At 38.1% G+C, this 20,965-nt stretch overlaps 1 protein-coding gene across 5 annotated transcripts in view; it reads left to right on the forward strand.

The window, feature by feature from the left end:
* The window catches only part of SMAD5 (SMAD family member 5), a 55,264-nt gene that overhangs the window by 19,578 nt on the left and 14,721 nt on the right, over positions 1–20,965 (forward strand). For all 5 annotated transcript variants that reach the window (XM_085014636.1, XM_021084785.2, XM_021084786.2 and 2 more), the window contains exons 2-4: positions 400–970; positions 8,054–8,305; positions 12,918–13,037. In XM_085014636.1, coding sequence (XP_084870762.1) covers positions 568–970; positions 8,054–8,305; positions 12,918–13,037 — 775 coding nt within the window. In that variant the 5' untranslated portion in view covers positions 400–567. The remainder of the gene's footprint in view (positions 1–399; positions 971–8,053; positions 8,306–12,917; positions 13,038–20,965) is intronic.

Below are 20,965 nucleotides of genomic sequence, written 5' to 3' on the forward strand. Positions count from 1 at the left end.
TTCAAAACTGGCATAGCACATACACATGGATTTCAGTAAAGTACTTCAGAGTTAAACTTTAGATTTGGGGGCTTCTGATTGAAGGAAATGAAGGTTTAGGGCTGAGTTTTGTGGAGACAATACATAGAAAGTAGAGCACCCTATTTTGCTTTTGGTTACATTTGGCATTGCCATTGCATCATTTGTTCATATGATGAAGAAGGAAATGAGTGGTCACAGGACTTAGAAAAAATTTGTCCTTCTAGGTTTAGGGGTTTTTTTGTTTGTTTGCTTAACTTTGTAATCCTTTTCTGCTCTTATTTAAAAAATAACGTGTTTTTCCAATTATGTTGATTTAAATGTATGTTAATTGAATTCATTTAAATTAAGGATATTATCCTTTCCCCCTTTCTCTTTCAGGACTTGAACCAATGAAAGAAGCTTACGGCCCTGAGGAAGATACATGTCACTCCTCCCTTTTAATTGGTGCTTTTGCTTAGGACCTGTACATGCCTTTTCACCGGTGATCTGTTCCTTCAGTAGCCACTGACTTTGAGTTGCAGGACGATCTCTGAAGATTTTTATCAAATGACGTCAATGGCCAGCTTGTTTTCTTTTACTAGTCCAGCAGTAAAGCGGTTGTTGGGCTGGAAGCAAGGTGATGAAGAAGAGAAATGGGCAGAAAAGGCAGTCGATGCTTTGGTGAAGAAGCTAAAAAAGAAAAAGGGTGCCATGGAGGAACTGGAAAAAGCCTTGAGCAGCCCAGGACAGCCGAGCAAATGTGTCACTATTCCCAGATCTTTAGACGGACGCCTGCAGGTTTCTCACAGAAAAGGCTTACCCCATGTTATATATTGTCGTGTTTGGCGCTGGCCTGATTTGCAGAGTCATCATGAGCTAAAGCCATTGGATATTTGTGAATTTCCTTTTGGATCTAAGCAAAAAGAAGTTTGTATCAACCCATACCACTATAAGAGAGTGGAGAGTCCAGGTAGGTTTTTACTCCCCTGGGAAGAATCATAAAAACCTCTCTCATAATTTGCACTTGACTGAATTTAGTAATTGAAAGGTAATTTTAGCCTCATGTTTCCTTCTTAAAGTTTTAATCTTGAGGCGTTCCCACCATGGCTCAGCAGAAACGAATTTGACTAATATCCATGATGCAGGTTCATTTCCTGCACGGGTTAAGGATCCGGCGTTGCCATGAGCTGTGGGGTAGGTTGCAGACACGTCCTGGATCTGACGTTGCTGTGGCTGTGGTGTAGGCCAGCAGCTCCAGCTCCAGTTAGACCCCTTGCCTGGGAACTTTGATATGCCACAGGTACAGCCGTTTTAAAAAAAAAAAAAAAAAAAAAGATTTTAATCTTGAGAGGAATACTGGATTTTGAATTTAGCTTAATATATGTAGATGATTTGGCTCCCAAGAGGCTTGTTCTAATTCACTGTTGACTGTAAGCAGTCAGTCATACGTACACTCTGCCGTTTGTCTATTTTACCTAAGGCTCAAGGTGCACGTGTGTACTGTGTCCCATTCCTTTTTGTAGGTTCACAAACTTTGTTTCTATAACTATTGCCCCTCTGCCCAGCATTGTACTTTCTCTCTCTGTTAGACTTTTTCTGACAGCATACGAGCATGTCATGATACTGCCCAACTTCAAATAAAAGTTAAAGAATTTTTGTCTCGACCTCATTCGCATAGCCCCCCTCTGGTCTACTGTGCCGTTTCCTCTAGTCCTTTTGTAGGAGTCTGCATCTCTCTTATCTCCGCATCACTTTCTGCCAGTTCTTTCTTGACACCCCTGCACTTAGTCTTTCTTCCGTACAATTTGACTTGTCAGATTCATTAATAACTACCTTCTTACAGATGGAAAGCTCGTTCATTTCCATCCTCATCATACGTTCCCTCTCAACATCATTTGATAGAGTTGCTCTCCTTCCCTCCCACTCAAAACTTTTATTTTGGCTTCTGAAACACTGCACTCTGCGGGTTCTTCTACCTTGCTGGCTGTTTTGCTTAGTTTCTTTGTTGGCTTATTTTCTTGTTTTCACAAGATTCAGCCCCTGGACCTCTGTTTTCCCTCTGTGTACTCTCATGCCGCCACTTATCTTAAAACCGTCTATAAGCTCTTGCTTATATTTTGAACTCCAGAGTCAGCTTCTCCTTTGAGTTTCAGTCTTCTGTATCCAGTTGCCTACTTAACATCTTCACCCAAATGTCTAACAAACATATCATGTTTAATATGTCTAAATAGGATTTTTTTTCCCCCACCACGTCACTTTTTTCCTCCAGTTTTCCCTATTGAAGTAAATGGCACTAGCATTCGTGTAACTGCTCCCTAGAAGTTACTTTTTCTCTCTGAAGTCTGGTTTTTGAGCTATGAGCAAATGCTGTTTGCCGTTCCTTCAGAATATATCTTGATGATAGCACCTCTCACCATCTCTAACACTGCAACTCTAGTATTCATCTTTCACCTTAAGTAGTCTCCTGGTTGGTTGCTGCTGTTTCCTTTTCCCCCCACCCATTCTGTGGGGGGAGAGTGGTCTTTAGAAAATATGTATCAAGTCATGTCAGTCCCTGCCCAAAACACTTTAAAGCCTTTCTGTCACCCTTAGAACAGATTTCTACAAGGTCCTCCGCGACCTATCCTCAGACATCCTCCACTCCTTACACTTGCCATACTCCTGCATCTAGGAGTTGTTTTTGTTTGTTTTTTTTTTGTCCTGTTTCTTCTACTTAGAAGAAACCCCTGCGCTCTTTTCATGTTACATTTTATCTCTTCATTCCATCCTTGCTCAGAAGCTCTTATCACTGCTTGCCTCAGGTATTTACTTTGTTTTTTGACTGAGGTAAGAAGGACCCTCGCTGTCTTACTCTGTACTGCATCCCCAGTGCCTAGAAGAGTACTGTGACCTGGAACTCAGTAGGGAGTGCTCAGTAAACATTTTTTTTGTAATGAAGAAATTGTATAAGCTGAGATACTGACTGGGTACATTAGATATTTTTTTTGCCGTATAACAGTAGCACAAGCTGAGTGGCTTAACACACGTTAATGATCTCACAGTTTCTGTAGGTTGGGAGTCTAGACATGGCTTTACTGGGTCCTACGGTAAGGCTATGGTCTAGGTATTGGTCAGGGCTTGGGTCTGAACTGAGAAGGCCTCTGCTTCTCAGCTCATGTGAATATTCAGAGATGCAGTTCCTTGCAGGCTGTTGATTCTGGTGGGTTCCTGACTGGAGGCGGCCCTTATTTGCTTGCCACATGATCTTCTCCATAGGCAGCTTTACTGTCATGGCAGCTTACTTCCTCAAAGCCAGTACGAGAGAAAGGGTCTTCTTGTGAGAAGGGACATTATGTTCTTATGGAATGTTATCACGTACATCCTGTCACTTTTGCCATGTCCGGTTAGTTAGAAGCAAGTCGCAGATAATATACTCGGAGGGGATTACTCTGGGGTGAATGGTCATGGTAGTCACCTTAGTCTGCTGACCATGCTGGGTTTCACATGAAGATAGTTTAAGCCCAGGATGGTAAAAAAACTCTATAAAAATAATGTTGGATATGGAGACAAGCCCAAAATAATAGCACTTGTGGTGCTATCAGGGAGAGTTCATTTTAAGGGCTCTGGAGCTGCTAGGTGGTATTTGAGGTGACTCTCAACTACTTAAGAGATGCCAAGGAGAGCTGTAGCTGTAGGAATTGATGAGGAAAGAAAGATGTGAGGATTTAACGGAGAAGCTATACTCTGAAAAATTCCCAGTCTTAATATTTAATAGGGGTTGTTGGAAAGAAAGTCTAGGAATTTAGTGAATTCCCCCATAGCCAGGGTCTGTCTGATAATGAGTCAGTAGAAATGTCTTATTTTTGCCATCTATTTTTCTCAGCTGTGATTCATTCTATACAAAAGCCGGGGACTTAGGTCTGGTATGCTTAAGCAAGTTAAGCAGCTGTGGCACAGGATGGGTCACTTCAGAGTACCAGTATTAATAAAGTCATAGTAACAGTAATGGTTACTGTTACTTTCAATTCTGTGAATATTTATTGAGCATTTAAGGGCCAGACACTTGCCTAATCCTGTGAGGTTATTGCTTCACAGGGTTAGAAAATACTACTAACATTTTACAATGTTCTTTTATGTTTAACGGTAAATTTACAGATAAGGAAATCCAAACTTGAGAGGGAGGTACCTTACGCACAATTACGTAGCCAGTATGTAGTGGAGCCATAAATTATTACAAAATGGTTTAAAAAAGGAACATAGTTGGAAAATGGTAAAAGAAAAATAGATGGCCAACCCAGGTGGTCTACTGTTTACTCTAATAGGCACTATGGTCTGTTGGTTAAGACTCTGTTCTGGAATCAGACTTTCTGGATTTAAATCCTGATTTTACCAGTCATATTGGTGTGACCACAGACAAGTTACTTAAATTTTCGGTGGCTTTGTTCCCTCATCTGTCAAGAGGGGATAATACCTACCTCAGGTTAGTCATGAGGATTAGATGAATTTATGCATTAACTGACTCAGAATGTTTCAAATTATATACCAGTCTCATCAAACAGGTCAAGCATTAGAGAAAATGGCAAAGAGAAAATTATCGAAGAAATACTACCAGAACAATTCCAAGAACTGAAAAACAAAAGGGCCTAGTGACTGAGTAACCAGAACAGGGATAGAAAAAGACTCACACATGACATTTTAGTATATCATGGATAAAAAGAGAAGGTTTTGAAAGCTCCCAGAGAGAAAAGACAGGGTACCTACAAAAGATTGGCAAGGAGAATACGATTTTTCAATGTAGTTGTGGATTCTAGAAGAAAGTGAAGCAATACTCCCCTCCCCCCCAAATTCAAAGAGAAAAAGGTATCTATTTGGGAATCTGTCTGCAGACAGACATAGGACAAGATATTTTCATATAGGTAAGGACTCAAAATTTAACTTCTTTACATCCTTCCTAAGGAAGCTAGTAGAGAATAAAGTCCAGGAAACAGGATCCAACAGGAGAGAAGAGAAGGGCGGTCCAGAGACCTCAGATTTCTAGGAGACCTAAGAAGCAGCCAGTCTAGACTGTAGCAAAAGGATGGAGGATCCAGGGGAGAAAATGGAGTGAACAGATATTTGTTTATTTGTGGCATCTGGAAAATTGAACTGATAGGAATTTGACACATCTGTTGGACTTTTGGAAATCAATGATACCTACTTGAGATTAAGCAGATGAAGAATAAGGCAATAATTAACTTTAATAAAAACACTTTTTGAGAAAAAATAGTGTATACCTGGCTCAGCAGTGAATTGTATATATGTATAATATATATAAAATATAAACATTGAATATTGATTTAAACAAAATGTTTTATGTAATTTTATTATGGGAAAGGGCAGTGGGATAGAATGATTTAATAAAATACTTTATTCGTCGTAACAGCAAGTCTACAAATAATGTCTTGAGAAACCAGTAACAGCAATATAAAGTTACTATGTAGTTGTACACAAAGTGAATATTAGAAGAAATGAGTAAGTTTAAATTTGTTGTCTGTGGAAGCAGTATGGGAGGGAGGAGGCTTACAGATTATTCTTTTCATTTATAACCTCTTATAGTGTCTATCTTTTAAAATTACTTATTTTTGAATGAAAATAATCTTTTTAAATGATGTATATAAATAATATACAAGTAAGAGAGAAATCAGTGATTTTAGTTTTGCCTCATACAGAGTAAAATCCCTACCAGATTGAATTCCTGAGTAGTTATTTCACTAAGGCTTTCAGATTGCTAGCCGGCTAAACATAGAAATTCTTACTGTCTCATGATGTACTATCCAGTGGCAGCTGTCCCATCGTTCTCTAAGGGGTCAGCAGTTAGTACTACACAGTAGAACAAAGCAGTTTTGTAATCAGATGTTAACTGCATAATTTCAGCACTAGTTCTGTAAAATGAAAAGAGACAAAAACAGTGCAAATACTCACTCACAGAGCCTGATTCTCAGGTTCATCCCTACTTCAGGGAGCAGAAGTATTCGTCATTAACTTAAACACAGGTTGATTTTGTTGACGCTGACTAGTGTCAGAGTCAAAGTGACATTTTCAGACATGAAAGTACGCTGTCAGATCCAGGAACGTTGTGCAAGAAATGAATTGGTACAGAAAGAGGTGAGAGAAAGCTATTTTGTTTCAGTTTCCTATAGGGAAAGGTGTGTGATTGATGGCTTGAGTCTTTATTCTTTCTTCCTGTCTGAGTGTCTGTCTATCTGTCTTTTTAGGGCTACACCCGTGGCTTATGGCAGTTCCCAGCTAGGGGCTGAATTGGAGCTGCAGTTGCCGTCCTACACTACAGCCACAGCAATGCCAGATCCAAGCCACAACTTGCAGCAATGCTGGATCCTTAACCCACTGAGCAAGGCCAGGGATCAAACCCGCATCCTCATGGATTCTAACTAGTTGGGTATTTAACTACCTGGGCCACAGTGGGAACTCCTGATCACTCGAGTCCTTACAGAAAATGAATGTTATTCAAACATTTATTCAAAGTGAATCTTTTAAAAAGTATGTTCTTTAAAAAAAAATAAAAAGTATCTTCTGAAAATGTTTAGGCTTTCTTTATATGTTTTCATTACGGTTGTGTTTTTATAAAAATATTTTGAATGGAAAACGTCTACCTAGGAAATGTTGCTGTTTTCATTAGGGAAAATGTTACTGAAGAAGGTAAAAATGCAGGAGTTTGCAAACAACAATGAAATGTTCAAAGTTGGAAACACAGAGGTTTTCAGGGCATGTGCATAGCTGACCTCACCTCTACTCTTGTTTTATATATCCCGCCCCCCCGCGCCCCCGACGTACACCCTTCTATTCAGAGCTTAGGCCCCCTGACGTCCTTGTTATCTCCTTCCTTCATTCTCTCCACCCCAGCACCCCAGCACCTCTGCGTGAAACCCTCCCGGGTCTTTGATGCCCAGTCAGATGCTGTCTTTTTCACAGTATTTTGTTTGATTTCTCGATTTATCTATTTTCTTTAACTAAAAAAATCCACTATTTTGGAGTTCCTGTTGTGGCGAAGTGGAAACGAATCTGACTAGGAAGCATGAGGTTGCTGGTTCGATCCCTGGTTAAGAATTTGGCATGCGAAGTGGAAACGAATCTGACTAGGAACCATGAGGTTGCTGGTTCGATCCCTGGCCTCTCTTCAGTGGGTTAAGAATTTGGCATTGTCGTGAGCTGTGGTGTAGGTCGCAGATGCAGCTCCAATCCCGTGTGGCTGTGGCTGTGGCTGTGGTGTAGGCTGGCAGCTACAGCTCCCATTTGACCCCTAGCCTGGGAAACTCCATATGCCACAGGTGCAGCCCTAAAAAGCAAAAATAAATAAATTAATTAAAAAATCCACTATTTTATTTCAAATCATATGAACATCTTACTTCGTTCAAAGCTTGCACAGCCTTGAATGGTAAAGAGCAAATATGTAAAGAAACCGTAATGTCATGAAAATAGCTGCCCTGTTTGAAGCTAAAGGATGGATGATACTTTTGTACATGTAGTTTGGAATATATTCCCTGTTGCATGTAGATAAAAAGCAAGATCACCAGCAACAACATCTAAAGAGATAATGACATAATTAATCTTTTTTTTTTAAGGTATAGTTGATGTTCAATATTATATGTTTCAGGTGTACAACATGGGAATTTAAAATTCTTAAAAGTTATACTCTATTTATAGTTTTGTTTTGGCCACACTTGTGGCATGTGGAGGTTCCCAGGCCAGAGATTGAACCTATTTATGGTTTTTATAAATATTGTCTATTTTCCCTATATTGTAATTATGGTTGTTTTTAAATGTGCTTGATCTGCTATAGAACTCCAGGAGTGGTGTCTTTTCTGCTCTGGGTGCTGTGTCTTTCAGAGTATTTCGTATAGGCTGTTTTAGTTATTATGTAAATACAGATTCAGTGTTCTACAGAACAGCCCTTCCTAAAAGTAAATTGTTTTAATAGGTTTATAATCTTCCCTGAATCCTTTCTATCTTTCCCTTCAGGTGTATGAGATGTTTGTTAGTCATTGCCGACAAATGACTTTTGATTTTTGTCTTTCAGTCTTACCTCCAGTATTAGTGCCTCGTCATAATGAATTCAATCCACAACACAGCCTTCTGGTTCAGTTTAGAAACTTAAGCCACAATGAACCACACATGCCACAAAATGCAACGTTTCCAGATTCTTTCCATCAGCCCAACAACACTCCTTTTCCCTTATCTCCGAATAGTCCCTACCCTCCTTCTCCTGCTAGCAGCACGTATCCCAACTCCCCAGCAAGTTCTGGACCAGGAAGTCCATTTCAGCTCCCAGGTAAGAATTTATTTTATTGATACCAAAAAAAAAAAAAAAAAAAAAAAAATTTCCTGAGAATTGTTCTTTTACAGCTTATCCTCTGGGTGAACCGTTACTATGCCAATAGTTAACTGTTTTATTAGACTATTTATTCTTTGGTAATTTTTTGATTTCCGGAATAGTTTTGGATTTATTTATTTTGTCAAGTACCATATGTTTAAAAAAATGTACATAGACATAGTTTTTCACAAAATATAACAAACAGTCCTAAAATTTGCATGGAACCATGAAAGATCCTGAATAGCCCAAGTTTTGAGAAAGAAGGATGAAACTGAAGGCATCATACTCCCTGATTTCAAACTGTATTTACAAAGCTATAGTAATCAAAAGAGTATAACGTTGACATAAAAACAAGATACGTAGGTCAATGGAGCAGAAAAGAGAGTCCAAAAATAAACTCATGCAAGAATGGCCAGTTGATTTACAGCAAAGGAGCCAAGAATGCACATTGAGGAAATGATAGTCTCTTCAACAAATAGTGTTGGGAAAACTGGACAGCTACATGCAAAAGGATGAGATTGTTTTGGCCACACTTGTGGCATGTGGAGCTTCCCAGGCCAGAGATCGATCTCTCTCTCACACCATACTCAGAAATTAACTCAAAATGCATTAATGATCGAATGTAAGACTTGAAATCGTAAAACTCCTAGACGAAAACGTAGGTGGTAAACTCCTTAACATGAGTCTTGGTGATTTTTTGAATCTGACACTAAAAGCAAAAGCAACAAGAGCAAAAATACACAGCTGAGACTACATCAAACTAAAAAGTTTTGGGAGTTTTCTTGTGGCACTGTGGATTAAGGATCTGGTGGTGTCACTGCTGTTGCTCAGGTCACTGCTGTTGGTGTAGGTTTGATCCCTGGCCCAGGAACTTCCACATGCTGCGGGTGCGGCCAAAAAGAAAAAGTTTTTGCTACCAAGGTAAATCGTCAACAAAATGAAAAAGCAGTCTGCTGAATGGAAAAGAAAATTTGTGAATGATGTGTCTGATAAGGGGCTAATATGCAAAATAGATGATGAACTCATACAACTCAGTGGCATAGAAAGAAAACAGTTCTATTTAAAAATGGGTGGAATATCTGAATAGACTCTTTTCCAAAGAAGACATAAAATTAGCCAACAGGTACATGAAAAGATGCTGTACATCATTTATCAAGGACATGCAGGACAAAACCACAGTGAGATACCACTTTGCACCTCTTAGAATGGCTGTCATTAAAAAGATGGAGATAACAAGTATTGAGAAGGGTATAGAAAAAAGAACTCTTAGGCATTATTGATGGGGATGGAGATTTGTTACAGCCACTTTTGAAGTTTCCTCAAAAAATTGAAAATAGGAGTTCCCGTCGTGGCGCAGCGGAAATGAATCCAACCCGGAACCATGAGGTTGCAGATTCGATCCCTTGCCTTGCTCAGTGGATTAAGGATCCAGTGTTGCCATGAGCTGTGGTGTAGGTCGCAGACACAGCTCAGATCTGGCATTGCTGTGGCTTTGGTGTAGGCCAGCAGCAACAGCTCCATTTAAACCCCTAGCCTGGGAACTTCCATATGCCGCCGGTGTGGCCCTAAAAAGACAAAAGACCAAAAAAGAAAAAGAAAATAGAACAACCATGTGCTGCAAGTCTATTGCTGGATATTTATCCAAAGAAAACAAAAACACTAACCCGAAAGGGTATCTGCACCCTCATATTCACTGCATTCTTATTTACAGTAGCTATAATTTGGAAGCAACCTAAGTGCCCCTCAGTAGATGAATGGATAAAGAAGATAGGTGCACACACACAGGAATATTATCCACCCATAAGAAAGAATGAAATCTTGCCATTTGCGACAACATGGATAGACCTTGAGGGCATTATGCTGTGTGAAATAAAACCAAGCAAGACAAATACCATATGATCTCTCTCATATACGTAATCTAAAATAAATAAACAAATAAATAAGCTTGTAGATACAGAGGACAGATTGGTGGTTGGCAGAGGTGGGAGTGGGGGAAATGGGTGGACTATTTTTATTTTTTTGTTTAAGTAAATTGAATTTTTTAAAAAAGCAAACACTTTTGGGGTGTTTGGGGTGTCATTAAAAATGACAAGAAAGTAAAATAATTGTACTCCCTCCTCCCAACCCACCTTTTCTCATTGTTTGGTTTTTCTCTATAGCATTTATTACAATCCAAATAGTGAATATTGTCTTTATTTACTTGGTGTGTCTTTTACCTCTCTATCTTGACGATAAACTCCATGCAAACAGATTTTTATAGCATCTTTTTTTATTGGCACATCCCCATACCTATATCAGTGTCTGGTACACAGAAGATCCTCAATAAATATTTGCTAAATGAGTGGATAAGATTATGGCAACACATAAATACATTTACTGCTAACTATAGATATACCCCTACATCAAGTTACAACTTGAGAGATTGAAGCCAAATTGTGTTATTTAACTTGAGCAGTTTCACAGAGAGGAATCTTAGGTAACTTTAAAGGCAGAGTGTAGTAAAAGCTTATCAAAAACATTAAGACAGAAAACTATCTGTTTGATGAATATGGAGTAAAGTAGATGAACTGGAAACAAAGTAGTTTTGGTATCACTTGACCATTTATTGGACCATTTAGATGACTAAATCCATGCATATATTGAGGCATTAAAATTAAATTTGACCAAAACAACAACAACAGCAAAGGAATTAGCTGTATTTAACATATCTGTTTTCACATAACTTATAATACCATGTACCATTTATTAAGTGCATTTTATATAACTGATACTGCAATGAAAAGATTCTGCATCGAGGGATGAATAGATTAAGAAGATGTGCTATATATACACAATGGAATACTACTCAGCCATAAAAAAGAACAGAATCATGCCATTTGCAGCAACATGCATAGAACGAGAGGCTCTCATACGGAGTGAAGTCAGTCAGAAAGAAATACCATGTGATATTGCTAATATCTGGAATCTAATATATGGCACAAAGGAACCCTTCCACAGAAAAGAAACTCATGGACTTGGAAAATAGCCTTGTGGTTGCCAGGGAGGAGGGGGAGGGAATGGGATTGAAGGGAATCTGGGTTAAAAGATGCAAACTACTGTATTTGGAATGGATAAGCAATGAGATCCTGCTGCATAGCGCTGGAAATTGTATCTAGTCACTTATGATGGAGCATGATGGAGGATAATGTGAGGAAAAGAATGTATATATGTATGTGTGACTGGGTCACTTTACTGTACAGTAGCAAACTGACAGAACACTGTAAACCAACTATAATGGAAAAAAATAAAAATTATTTTTAAAAAGTTCAAGATAAAAAAAGTACTGCATTAAATTTAATCGTGAAAACAACCATGTGAGATAGATATTTTTATTTTACAGATAGAAAATGAAACTGGTATTACCCCCAAGAGTTTGAGTACCTTGCTTTAGGCCACACAATTAATATGTGGGGGTTCAGGCTCAGGTTTCTCTGATTCTAAAGTCTATGCTCTTTTATCTTTGCTGCATTGCTTGTTAAATCATTTTAAATGTCGTTAGGTTAAAATAAACTCCCAGTTATATTTAATTAGATAACTGACGAACTGATATGCCTAAAGAAAGATCACAAGTAGATTTTTAAAGTTGGTAAGTTTTTGTCAGTGGCATGCCTGTGTGGATACATCCTTAGGTCTCTCAAGAAATATTGGAATGGCTACTATTGTAGGCAGAGTCATATGTAAATATATACTTTGTGGTTTCTCTAATGCAGTGAAATATTGATTGAAGTTTTATTTTTGCTTTTTTGAAGAGGAGTTGTTTCAACTGTTTAACTTGCTCTAAAAACCAGTTTTCATACTTTGTTCTAGATTCAGTGCTGTGCTTTGTCTCAGAAAACATCTTGTACAAACCCAAGGTGAAAAGACAAGTTATAGTCAGTATTTATAGTTAACTGAGACAAAGGAGTATAGCTGTAGCTCTTGTAAAGATTTTCAGCCACAAATGTTGGAACTCAGAAGATTTTCTAGTTAACATTCAATTTCCTAAGAGAGTTACTTAGCCATTTAATAGGACAATACAACCAGTTTAGAATGTTGCAAAAGAATTAGCTGCTGTTCGTGTTGCTGGTAAATTTTGAAAGAGCATAGTTTTATTTTCCAGGTTTAAGTAACAATGGACAGTATGTCATGATCTTGATAATTTAAAAATGTATCTGTAGGTATCTAAATGAGGATAATATGTGGCTTTCAGATGGATTTCCGGTAGTTGCAGTTTCTCTGAGCATATGATTCTAAGCAAATAAAGGCAAAATTCTTGACCTTGCGTTCTGTTTTAGTGAATTTTAACAGTCACCTTGCTGTCCTGGGTTGGACCAAATACATGTGGACTTGCAGTAGGTTTTTGGTAGCTAATGGGTATGTTTCTTCTTTTCCCTTGCCATGAGATAACATCCTACATTTTTATGTGTCTGTGGTGTTCAGTAATGAATCCTGTTGGTAATCTTAAGAATTTTCTGATGCTTTTAGATTAACTCTGAGCAGGATGAGTATTTTAACTGTTCTTTTGGAACTTGTCTCGTTTTCTTCCTCATAGCTGATACTCCTCCTCCTGCCTATATGCCACCAGATGATCAGATGGGTCAAGACAATTCCCAGCCCATGGATACAAGCAATAATATGATTCCTCAGATTATGCCCAGCATATCTAGCAGAGGTAAGAGAAATACAATACTCACTTTGTTGTTGTTTTTTTAACTTCTCAACCACTTTTAAAAACCAGCTTTATTGTGGTAGAATTTATATACCATGAAATTTATCATTTTAAGTGTATGATGTGGTGATTCTTAGTAAATGTGTGAAGTTTTACACCATTGCCATGATCTAGTTTGAGAACATTTCCACAATCCTTTAGGAGTAGCCCTTGTGCCTGCTTGTTGTCTTTCTCCTCCTACCCCTCAGATCCAGAAACCTAGTCTGTTTTCTCTTCCTGTAGATTTGCCTTTTCTGAACAATGTGTAGTCTTTTTGCACCTGGCTTCTTTCACTTAGCATAGTGTCTTTAAGATTCCTCCATGTTGCAGTATCTGTCAGTAGTTCATCCTTTTTTGTTTCGGAACCGTATTTCATTGGACCACATTTCGTTTACCCATTTGTCAGTTGATGGACATTTGCATTTTTTCTAGATTTCGTCCTATAAACATTTGCAGATAAGTCTTTGTGTAGACCTTGTTTTTATTTTTCTGAGTCACAGGGAAAATTTAAATACTAAGAAAGACTGCCATATCACCATAAAGTGGCAGTACCATTTTGCATTCTTACCACTACCATATGAGAATTCCAGTTTCTTTACATCCTCCTAACACTGTTTATCTTTTGATGCGTTTATCCTAGTGGGTGTGAAGTGATATCTCATTTGTTTTAATTTGCGTTTTCCCTAATGAGTAATGATTTTGAACATTTTTTTTGGTACTTATTAGCCATCCATGTATCTTTTTGGTGAAATTTTTATTTAATGATCTTTTGCTTAGTTTTTAAATTGGGTGTTTTTCTTATTGAGGTGTAAGAGTTCTTTATGTATGTTGGATAGCAGTCCTTTATCACAATATGATTTGCAAATTTTTTCTTTCAGTCTGTGTATTTTCATTTTCTTAATGGTGTCTTTTGAAACACAAACGTTTTAATTTGGATGAAGTTCAGTTTAACAGTTTTTTTTTTTTTCTTTTCTTTTTTGGATCATGCTTTGGTGTTGCATCTAAGAAATCTTCCTCTACCCCAGGGTCATAAAAATTATTCTCCTGTGTTTTCTCCTAGGTCTTTAGCTCTTATTCATAAGTCTAAGATTCATTTTGAGTTAAGCTTTTTGTATAGTAAAGGTCTAAACTCATCTTTGTGCAAGTCTTTATCCAGCTGGTTCTATCAACTTAGCTGTTGAAAGAGTACCATTTCTCCATTAAATTGCCTTGGCATCTCTGTGAAAAATCAATTTACTATAAATGGGAGAGTTTTTTGGGGGACTCTCAGTTTTATTCATTGGCCCATGTAGCTATGCCTCACATTTTTGTTTTTGGTTTTGGTTTTTTTTTTTTTTTTTTTTTTTTTTTTTTTAGGGTCGCACCTGCAGCATGTGGAAGTTTCCAGGCTAGGGGTCAAACCACAGCTGTAGCTGCCAGGCTACACCACAGTTCCTGGCAACACTGGATCCTTAACCCACTAAGTGAGGCCAGGGATTGAACCTGTGTCCTCATGGCTATTAGTCAGATTCGTTACCACTGAGCCACAACAGGAACTCCCCCTTTTTTTGTCTTGCCTCATAGTTTTGATTACTAAAATTTTATAGGGAGCTTTGAAAATGACAGATGTTAGTCCTCCAACTTTGTACTTTTTGAAAATTGGTAATTCTGCATTCTTTGTATTTCCATATCATTTTAGTATCAGTTTGTCTGTTCCCCCCCAAAAAAACCCCTCCTTGGATTTTGATAGAGGTCACATTGAATCTTTTTTTTTTTTGCCATGGTTTCTTTTTTTTTAATTATAGTTGATTTATAATGTTCTCTCATTTTCTGCTGTACAGCACAGTGACCTAGTTATGCATATACATACATAATTTTTCTTACATTATCTTCTCTCATGTTCCATCACTAGTGACTGGATTTCTGTCACTAGTTCCTTCACTTGTTTCCTGTGCCACACAGCAGGACCTCATTGCCTATCCACTCCAAATGTAATAGTTTGCATCTACCAACCCCAAACTCCCAGTCTCCCCTCCCTCCCCGCCCTCTTGAGGCTTTAAGTCGGCTTGGGGGAGATTTGCCATCATCTTCTAGTACGCAGGCATGGAATGTCTCTCCATTTATTTTATTCTTTTTAGGGGCTCAGGTGTGGCACATGGAAGTTTCCTGAGGGTCAAATTGGAGCTATAGCTGCCAGCCTGCGCCACAGCCACGGCAATGCCAGATCCAAGCCTCTTCTGTGATCTACACTGCTGCTCATGGCAACACAGGATCCTTAACCACTGAGCAAGGCCAGGGGTCGAACCTGTATCCTCATGGTTTCTAGTCGGGTTCATTTCGGCTGAGCCACGATGGGAACTCCCTCTCCATTTCTTTTAGATCTTCAGTTTCAGTGTGTAAGTCTTTTACTTTTGTTCTTTTTAAATTTATTGCCAAATGAGTGGAATTTTTTTTTATTTCATGCTTTTATTCTTCATTAGTAGATAGAAATACAATTGATTGAATGAAGACAGCCCTAAGACACAGATTTCCAGTACTAGGGATATAACATACAACATGATAACTGTAATTAACACTGCTGTATGTTATAACACTGCTGTATGTTATGTATGAAGTTGTTAAGAGAGTAAATCCGAAGGGTTTTCTCATCACAAGGAAAAAAATTTTTTCTGTTTCTCTAATTTTGTGTCTGTATGAGATGATGGATGTTCATTAAACTTAATTGTGGTAAATGTTTCATGATGTGTGTAAAATCAATCATTATGCTCTACACTTTAAACTTACACAGTTCTGTATGTCACCTATATCAATAAAACTGAAGAAAGATGAAACATTTTTAATTAAAAATACAATTGATTTTTGTATATTAATCTTATAACCTGCAACCTTCACGAAGTCATTTGTTGGTTCTAATAGTAGGTTTTTTTGTGTGTGTGCAAATATGGATTCCTTAGGGTCTTCTGAATACAGAAGCATGTCATCGATGAATAAAGAACAGTATTATTTTTACCTCTCCAACCTGGATGTCTTTAACTTCTTTTTCTTCTTCTTATTAAGGGGCGTATGTGGAAAACCAACAGCTGTCATCATAATTAGTGGTAAAAGACTGGATTACTTTTTTTTTTTTTTTTTTTTTTGCCACAACTATGGCTTGGATTCAGTCCCCAGCCTGGGAATTTCTATATGTTGCAAGCGTGGCAAAAAAAGAAATCCCATGGGGTCATGGTGTATAATCCTTTTTTTTTTGTCTTTTTATAGGGCCGCTCTCACGGCATATGAAGGTTCCCAGTCTAGGGGTCCAATCGGAGCTGTAGCCACTGGCCTACGCCAGAGCCACAGCCACGCGGGATCCGAGCCGCGTCTGCAACCTACACCACAGCTCACGGCAACGCCGGATCGTTAACCCACTGAGTAAGGGCAGGGACCGAACCCGCAACCTCATGGTTCCTAGTCGGATTCTTTAACCACTGCACCATGACGGGAACTCCTAATCCTTTTTTATAGATTGCTAGGTTAGGTTTAGTTGAATATATTTTGTTGAGTATTTTTGCTTATATATTTTTGAGGAACAATGATCTGTAATTTTTTTTGTGCCGTCCCTTGTTGGTATTGCTCTCGGGTAATTATAACCTCATGGAATGAGTTGGGAATAGTTCCCTCCTATTTTTGGAAGAGATTGTGAGGTGTCAGTGTTATTTCCTTTTTAAATATGTGATAGAATTTATCAGTGAAATCATTTGGGCCTGGATTTTTATTTGTGGGAGGATTTTAAATTATCAATTCAAGTTTCTTTAGTTGTTATATTGGTCTATTCAGAGTTTGTTTTTTCTTGAGTTAGTTTTGGTAATTTATATCTTTCTAGGGGGTTGTCCATCTCATTTAAATTGTCTAATTTGTTAATATAAAGGGATTGTTTGTTTTTTTTAAATCTTTCTACTGTAGGAGTAGGTACCGATTCCTAATTTGGGTAGTTCATTTATTATTCTTTTTTTTTTTTTTTTTTTCTCCTGAATTTATTTATTTATTTATTTACTTATTTATTTATTTTTATTTTTTATTTTTTTTTATTTTCCCACTGTACAGCAAGGGGATCAAGTTATCCTTACATGTATACATTACAATTACATTTTTTTCCCCACCCTTTGTTCTATTGCAGCATGAGTGTCTGGACAGAGTTCTCAATGCTGTTCAGCAGGATCTCCTTGTAAATCTATTCTAAGTTGTGTCTGATAAGCCCAAGCTCCCGATCCCTCCCACTCCCTCCCCCTCCCATCAGGCAGCCACAAGTCTTTTCTCCAAGTCTATGATTTTCTTTTCTGTGGAGATGTTCATTTGTGCTGGGTATTAGATTCCAGTTATAAGTGATATCATATGGTATTTGTCTTTGTCTTTCTGGCTCATTTCGCTCAGTATGAGATTCTCTAGTTCCATCCATGTTGCTGCAAATGGCATTATGTCATTCTTTTTTATGGCTGAGTAGTATTCCATTGTGTATATATACCACATCTTCCAAATCCAATCATCTGTTGATGGACATTTGGGTTGTTTCCACGTCCTGGCTATTGTGAATAGTGCTGCAGTGAATATTGCGGGTGCATGTGTCTCTTTTAAGTAGAGTTTTGTCCGGATATATGCCCATATGGAAGTTCTATGTATAGATTTCTAAGGTATCTCCAAACTGTTCTCCATAGTGGCTGTACCAGTTTACATTCCCACCAGCAGTGCAGGAGGGTTCCCTTTTCTCCACACCCCCTCCAGCAGTTGTTATTTGTGGATTTATTAATGATGGCCATTCTGACTGGTGTGAGGTGGTATCTCATGGTAGTTTTGATTTGCATTTCTCTTATAATCAGCGATGTTGAGCATTTTTTCATGTGTTTGCTGGCCATCTGTATATCTTCTTTGGAGAACAGTCTATTCAGGTCTTTTGCCCATTTTTCCATTGCTTTATTGGCTTTTTTGCTGTTGGGTTGTATAAGTTGTTTATATATCCTAGAGATTAAGCCCTTGTCGGTTGCATCATTTGAAACTATTTTCTCCCATTCTGTAAGTTGTCTTTTTTTTTTCTTTTTGGTTTCCTTTGCTATTATTCTTTTTTTTATTATTCTTTTTTTCTCGCTTGGTTTCTATAAGACGTTATCAATTTTGTTGATCTTTTGAAAGAAACAGCTTTTCTCTTTTTCATTGAAGTCTATTTTAATCTTTATCTCCTTTATTCTTCTTGCTTGGGTTCGGTTTGCTTTTCTTCCCAGGGTAGGGGTTGAATTGGAACTGCAGCTGCCAGCCTACACCACAGCCACAGCAACATGGGATCCAAGCTTTGTCTATGACTTACCCCACAGCTCATGGCAACAACGGATCCTCAACCTACTGATTGAGGCCAGCTATCAAACCCACATCCTCATGGATACTGGTTGGATTCTTAACCCACTGAGCTACAACAGGAACTCCCTGGACACTTAAGTTATTAATTCGAGCTGTTTGATTCTTCTATTTATTTATTTATTTATTTATTTATTTACTTACTTCCTTATTTAGCCACACTTGCAACATACTGAAGTTTCCATGCCACCAATTGAATCCAAGCCATGGTTGTGGCAACCCCAGATCCTTAACCCTCTGCACCAAGCTGGGGATTGAACCCACACCTCAGCAGCAGCTTGAGCTGCTGCGGAGACAATTCTGGATCCTTAACCTGCTGTGTCTTAGAGGGAATTCCAGTTGCTTCTTTTTTAGCATAGGTGTTCAAAACTATTCATTTCCCTCTAACCAAGCCTTTAATTGCATCACATAAGTTTTCATGTATTTGTTTTCATTTTTGTCCAGTTCAAAATATTTTTAAATTGCCCTTGTGGCTTCTTCTTTGGCCCATGGATTATTTAGTAGCATGTTAATCAATATCCAGATATTTCAAGATTTCCTAAATTTCCTTCTGTTATTGATTCCTAACTTAATTCTGTTATGAGCAGTGAACATATTTTGCATGATTTCGGTTCTTTTAAATTTTGAAACTTGTTTTATGCCTGTGTTGTATAGCCTGTGACCTAAGAATGGTTTTGAGCTTATTAAAGGGTTGTTAAAGAATATATGACAGAGATAGTATGTGGCCTGCAAAACCTAAAGTATTTGCATCCCACTTGGTTATGCTATATAATCCTTTTTATATGTTGGTAGACCTCATGGGCAGAAAAGGTTTGCTAACACCTGGCAAAACATGTAGTGTCTTTTAGAGAATATTCCATGTGCCTTTGAAAAAACTGTGTATTTTGATGTTGTAAGGTGTCATAGGGTCTGTGGATTTCAGTTAGATAAAAGTTGGTCAGTGGTATTGTTCAGTTCTTCTTTATCCTTGTTTATTTCCTTTTTAGTTCTGTCAGTTATTGAGAGAGGGAGGTTGAAGTCCTCAGCTATTGCTACTGAATCGTTTATTTCTACTTTCACTTCTGTTAGTTTTGGGGTCTCTGTTGTTCAAATGTACAATTCAGTAGCACTAAGTACATCCACAGTGTCATGCAGTCATCACTGTTTTCAGAACTTTTCATCATCTCAAACAGAACTCTGCTTGTTGAATAATAACTTCCTATTCCCCCTCACCTTACCCCCTTGGTAACTACCATTCTGCTTACTATCTCTATGAGCTTGACTATTCTAATTACTGTGTCTAAGTGGAACCTTATTTTTGTTCTTTGGTGTCTGGCTTATTTCACTTAGCATAATGTTTTCAGGATTTATCCAGGTCATAGCATGTATTAGAATTTCATTCCTTTTTAAGGCTGAAAATACTCTGTTGTATGGATATAACATATTTGCTTTATCCATTTATCGCTTAATGGACATTTGGGTTGTTTACAGCTTTTGACAATCCTGAACAGTGTTGCTTGTGAACATCAGTGTATAGGTATCTGTTTGAATCTCTGTTTTTGTGTGTGTGTGTTTGTGTGTGTCTTTTTGTCTTTTTAGGGCTGCACCCATAGCATATGGAGGTTCCCAGGCTAGGGGTCTAATTGAGCTGTAGCCGCCGGCCTACGCCACAGCCACAGCAATGCCAGATCCGAGCCGCATCTTCTACCTACACCATAGCTCATGGCAATGCTGAATCTTTGACCTGCTGAGCGAGGCCAGGGATCAAACCCGCAACCTCATGATTCCTAGCCGGATTTGTTTCCACTGCACCATGATGGGAACTCCAAATCTCTGTTTTTTAATTCATTTGGTATTACATGCCTGGAAATAGAATTTCTAGATTTTATGTTTAGCATTTTGAGGAACTACCAAACTGTTTTCCACGGTGGTTGCACCATTACTTTTTCACCAGGAGTGCAGTAGGGTTCCAATTTCTCCGTATTTTTGCCAACACTTGTTATTTTATTTCTTTCCCCCCCCCCCCTTAAAGAATAGTATCCTAATGGATGTGAAGTGGTGTCTCGCTATTTTTTTTTTTCTGTAGCCTTTCTCACTTTACTATTTAATTTTTAAAAAAATTTTTTAAATGATTTTTATTTTTTTCCATTATAGTTGATTTACAGTATTTTGTCAGTTTTCTACTGTGCAGTAAAGTGACCCAGTCACACATACATATATACATTCTTTTTCTCACATTATCTTCCATCATGCTCCATCGTAAGTGACTATCGTTCCCAGTGCTATAGAGAGGATCTCATTGTTTATCCTTTCCAAATACAATTGTTTGCATCTTTTAACCCCAGATTCTCATTCAATCCCACTCCCTTCCTCCCCCCACCCCCAGCAACCACAAGTCTGTTCGCCAGGTCCATGAGTTTCTTTTCTGTGGAAAGGTTCCTTTGTGCCATATATTAGATTCCAGATATTAGCGATATCACATGGTATTTGTCTTTCTCTTTCTGACTTACTTCACTCCATAAGAGAGCCTCTCGTTCCATGCATGTTGCTGC

Source organism: Sus scrofa, chromosome 2 (assembly GCF_054392235.1).
Source record: "Sus scrofa isolate SSC_HxYL_T2T_F1_AM1 chromosome 2, Sscrofa_HxYL_maternal_Yorkshire_Landrace_v2.0, whole genome shotgun sequence".
Lineage (NCBI taxonomy): Eukaryota > Metazoa > Chordata > Mammalia > Artiodactyla > Suidae > Sus > Sus scrofa.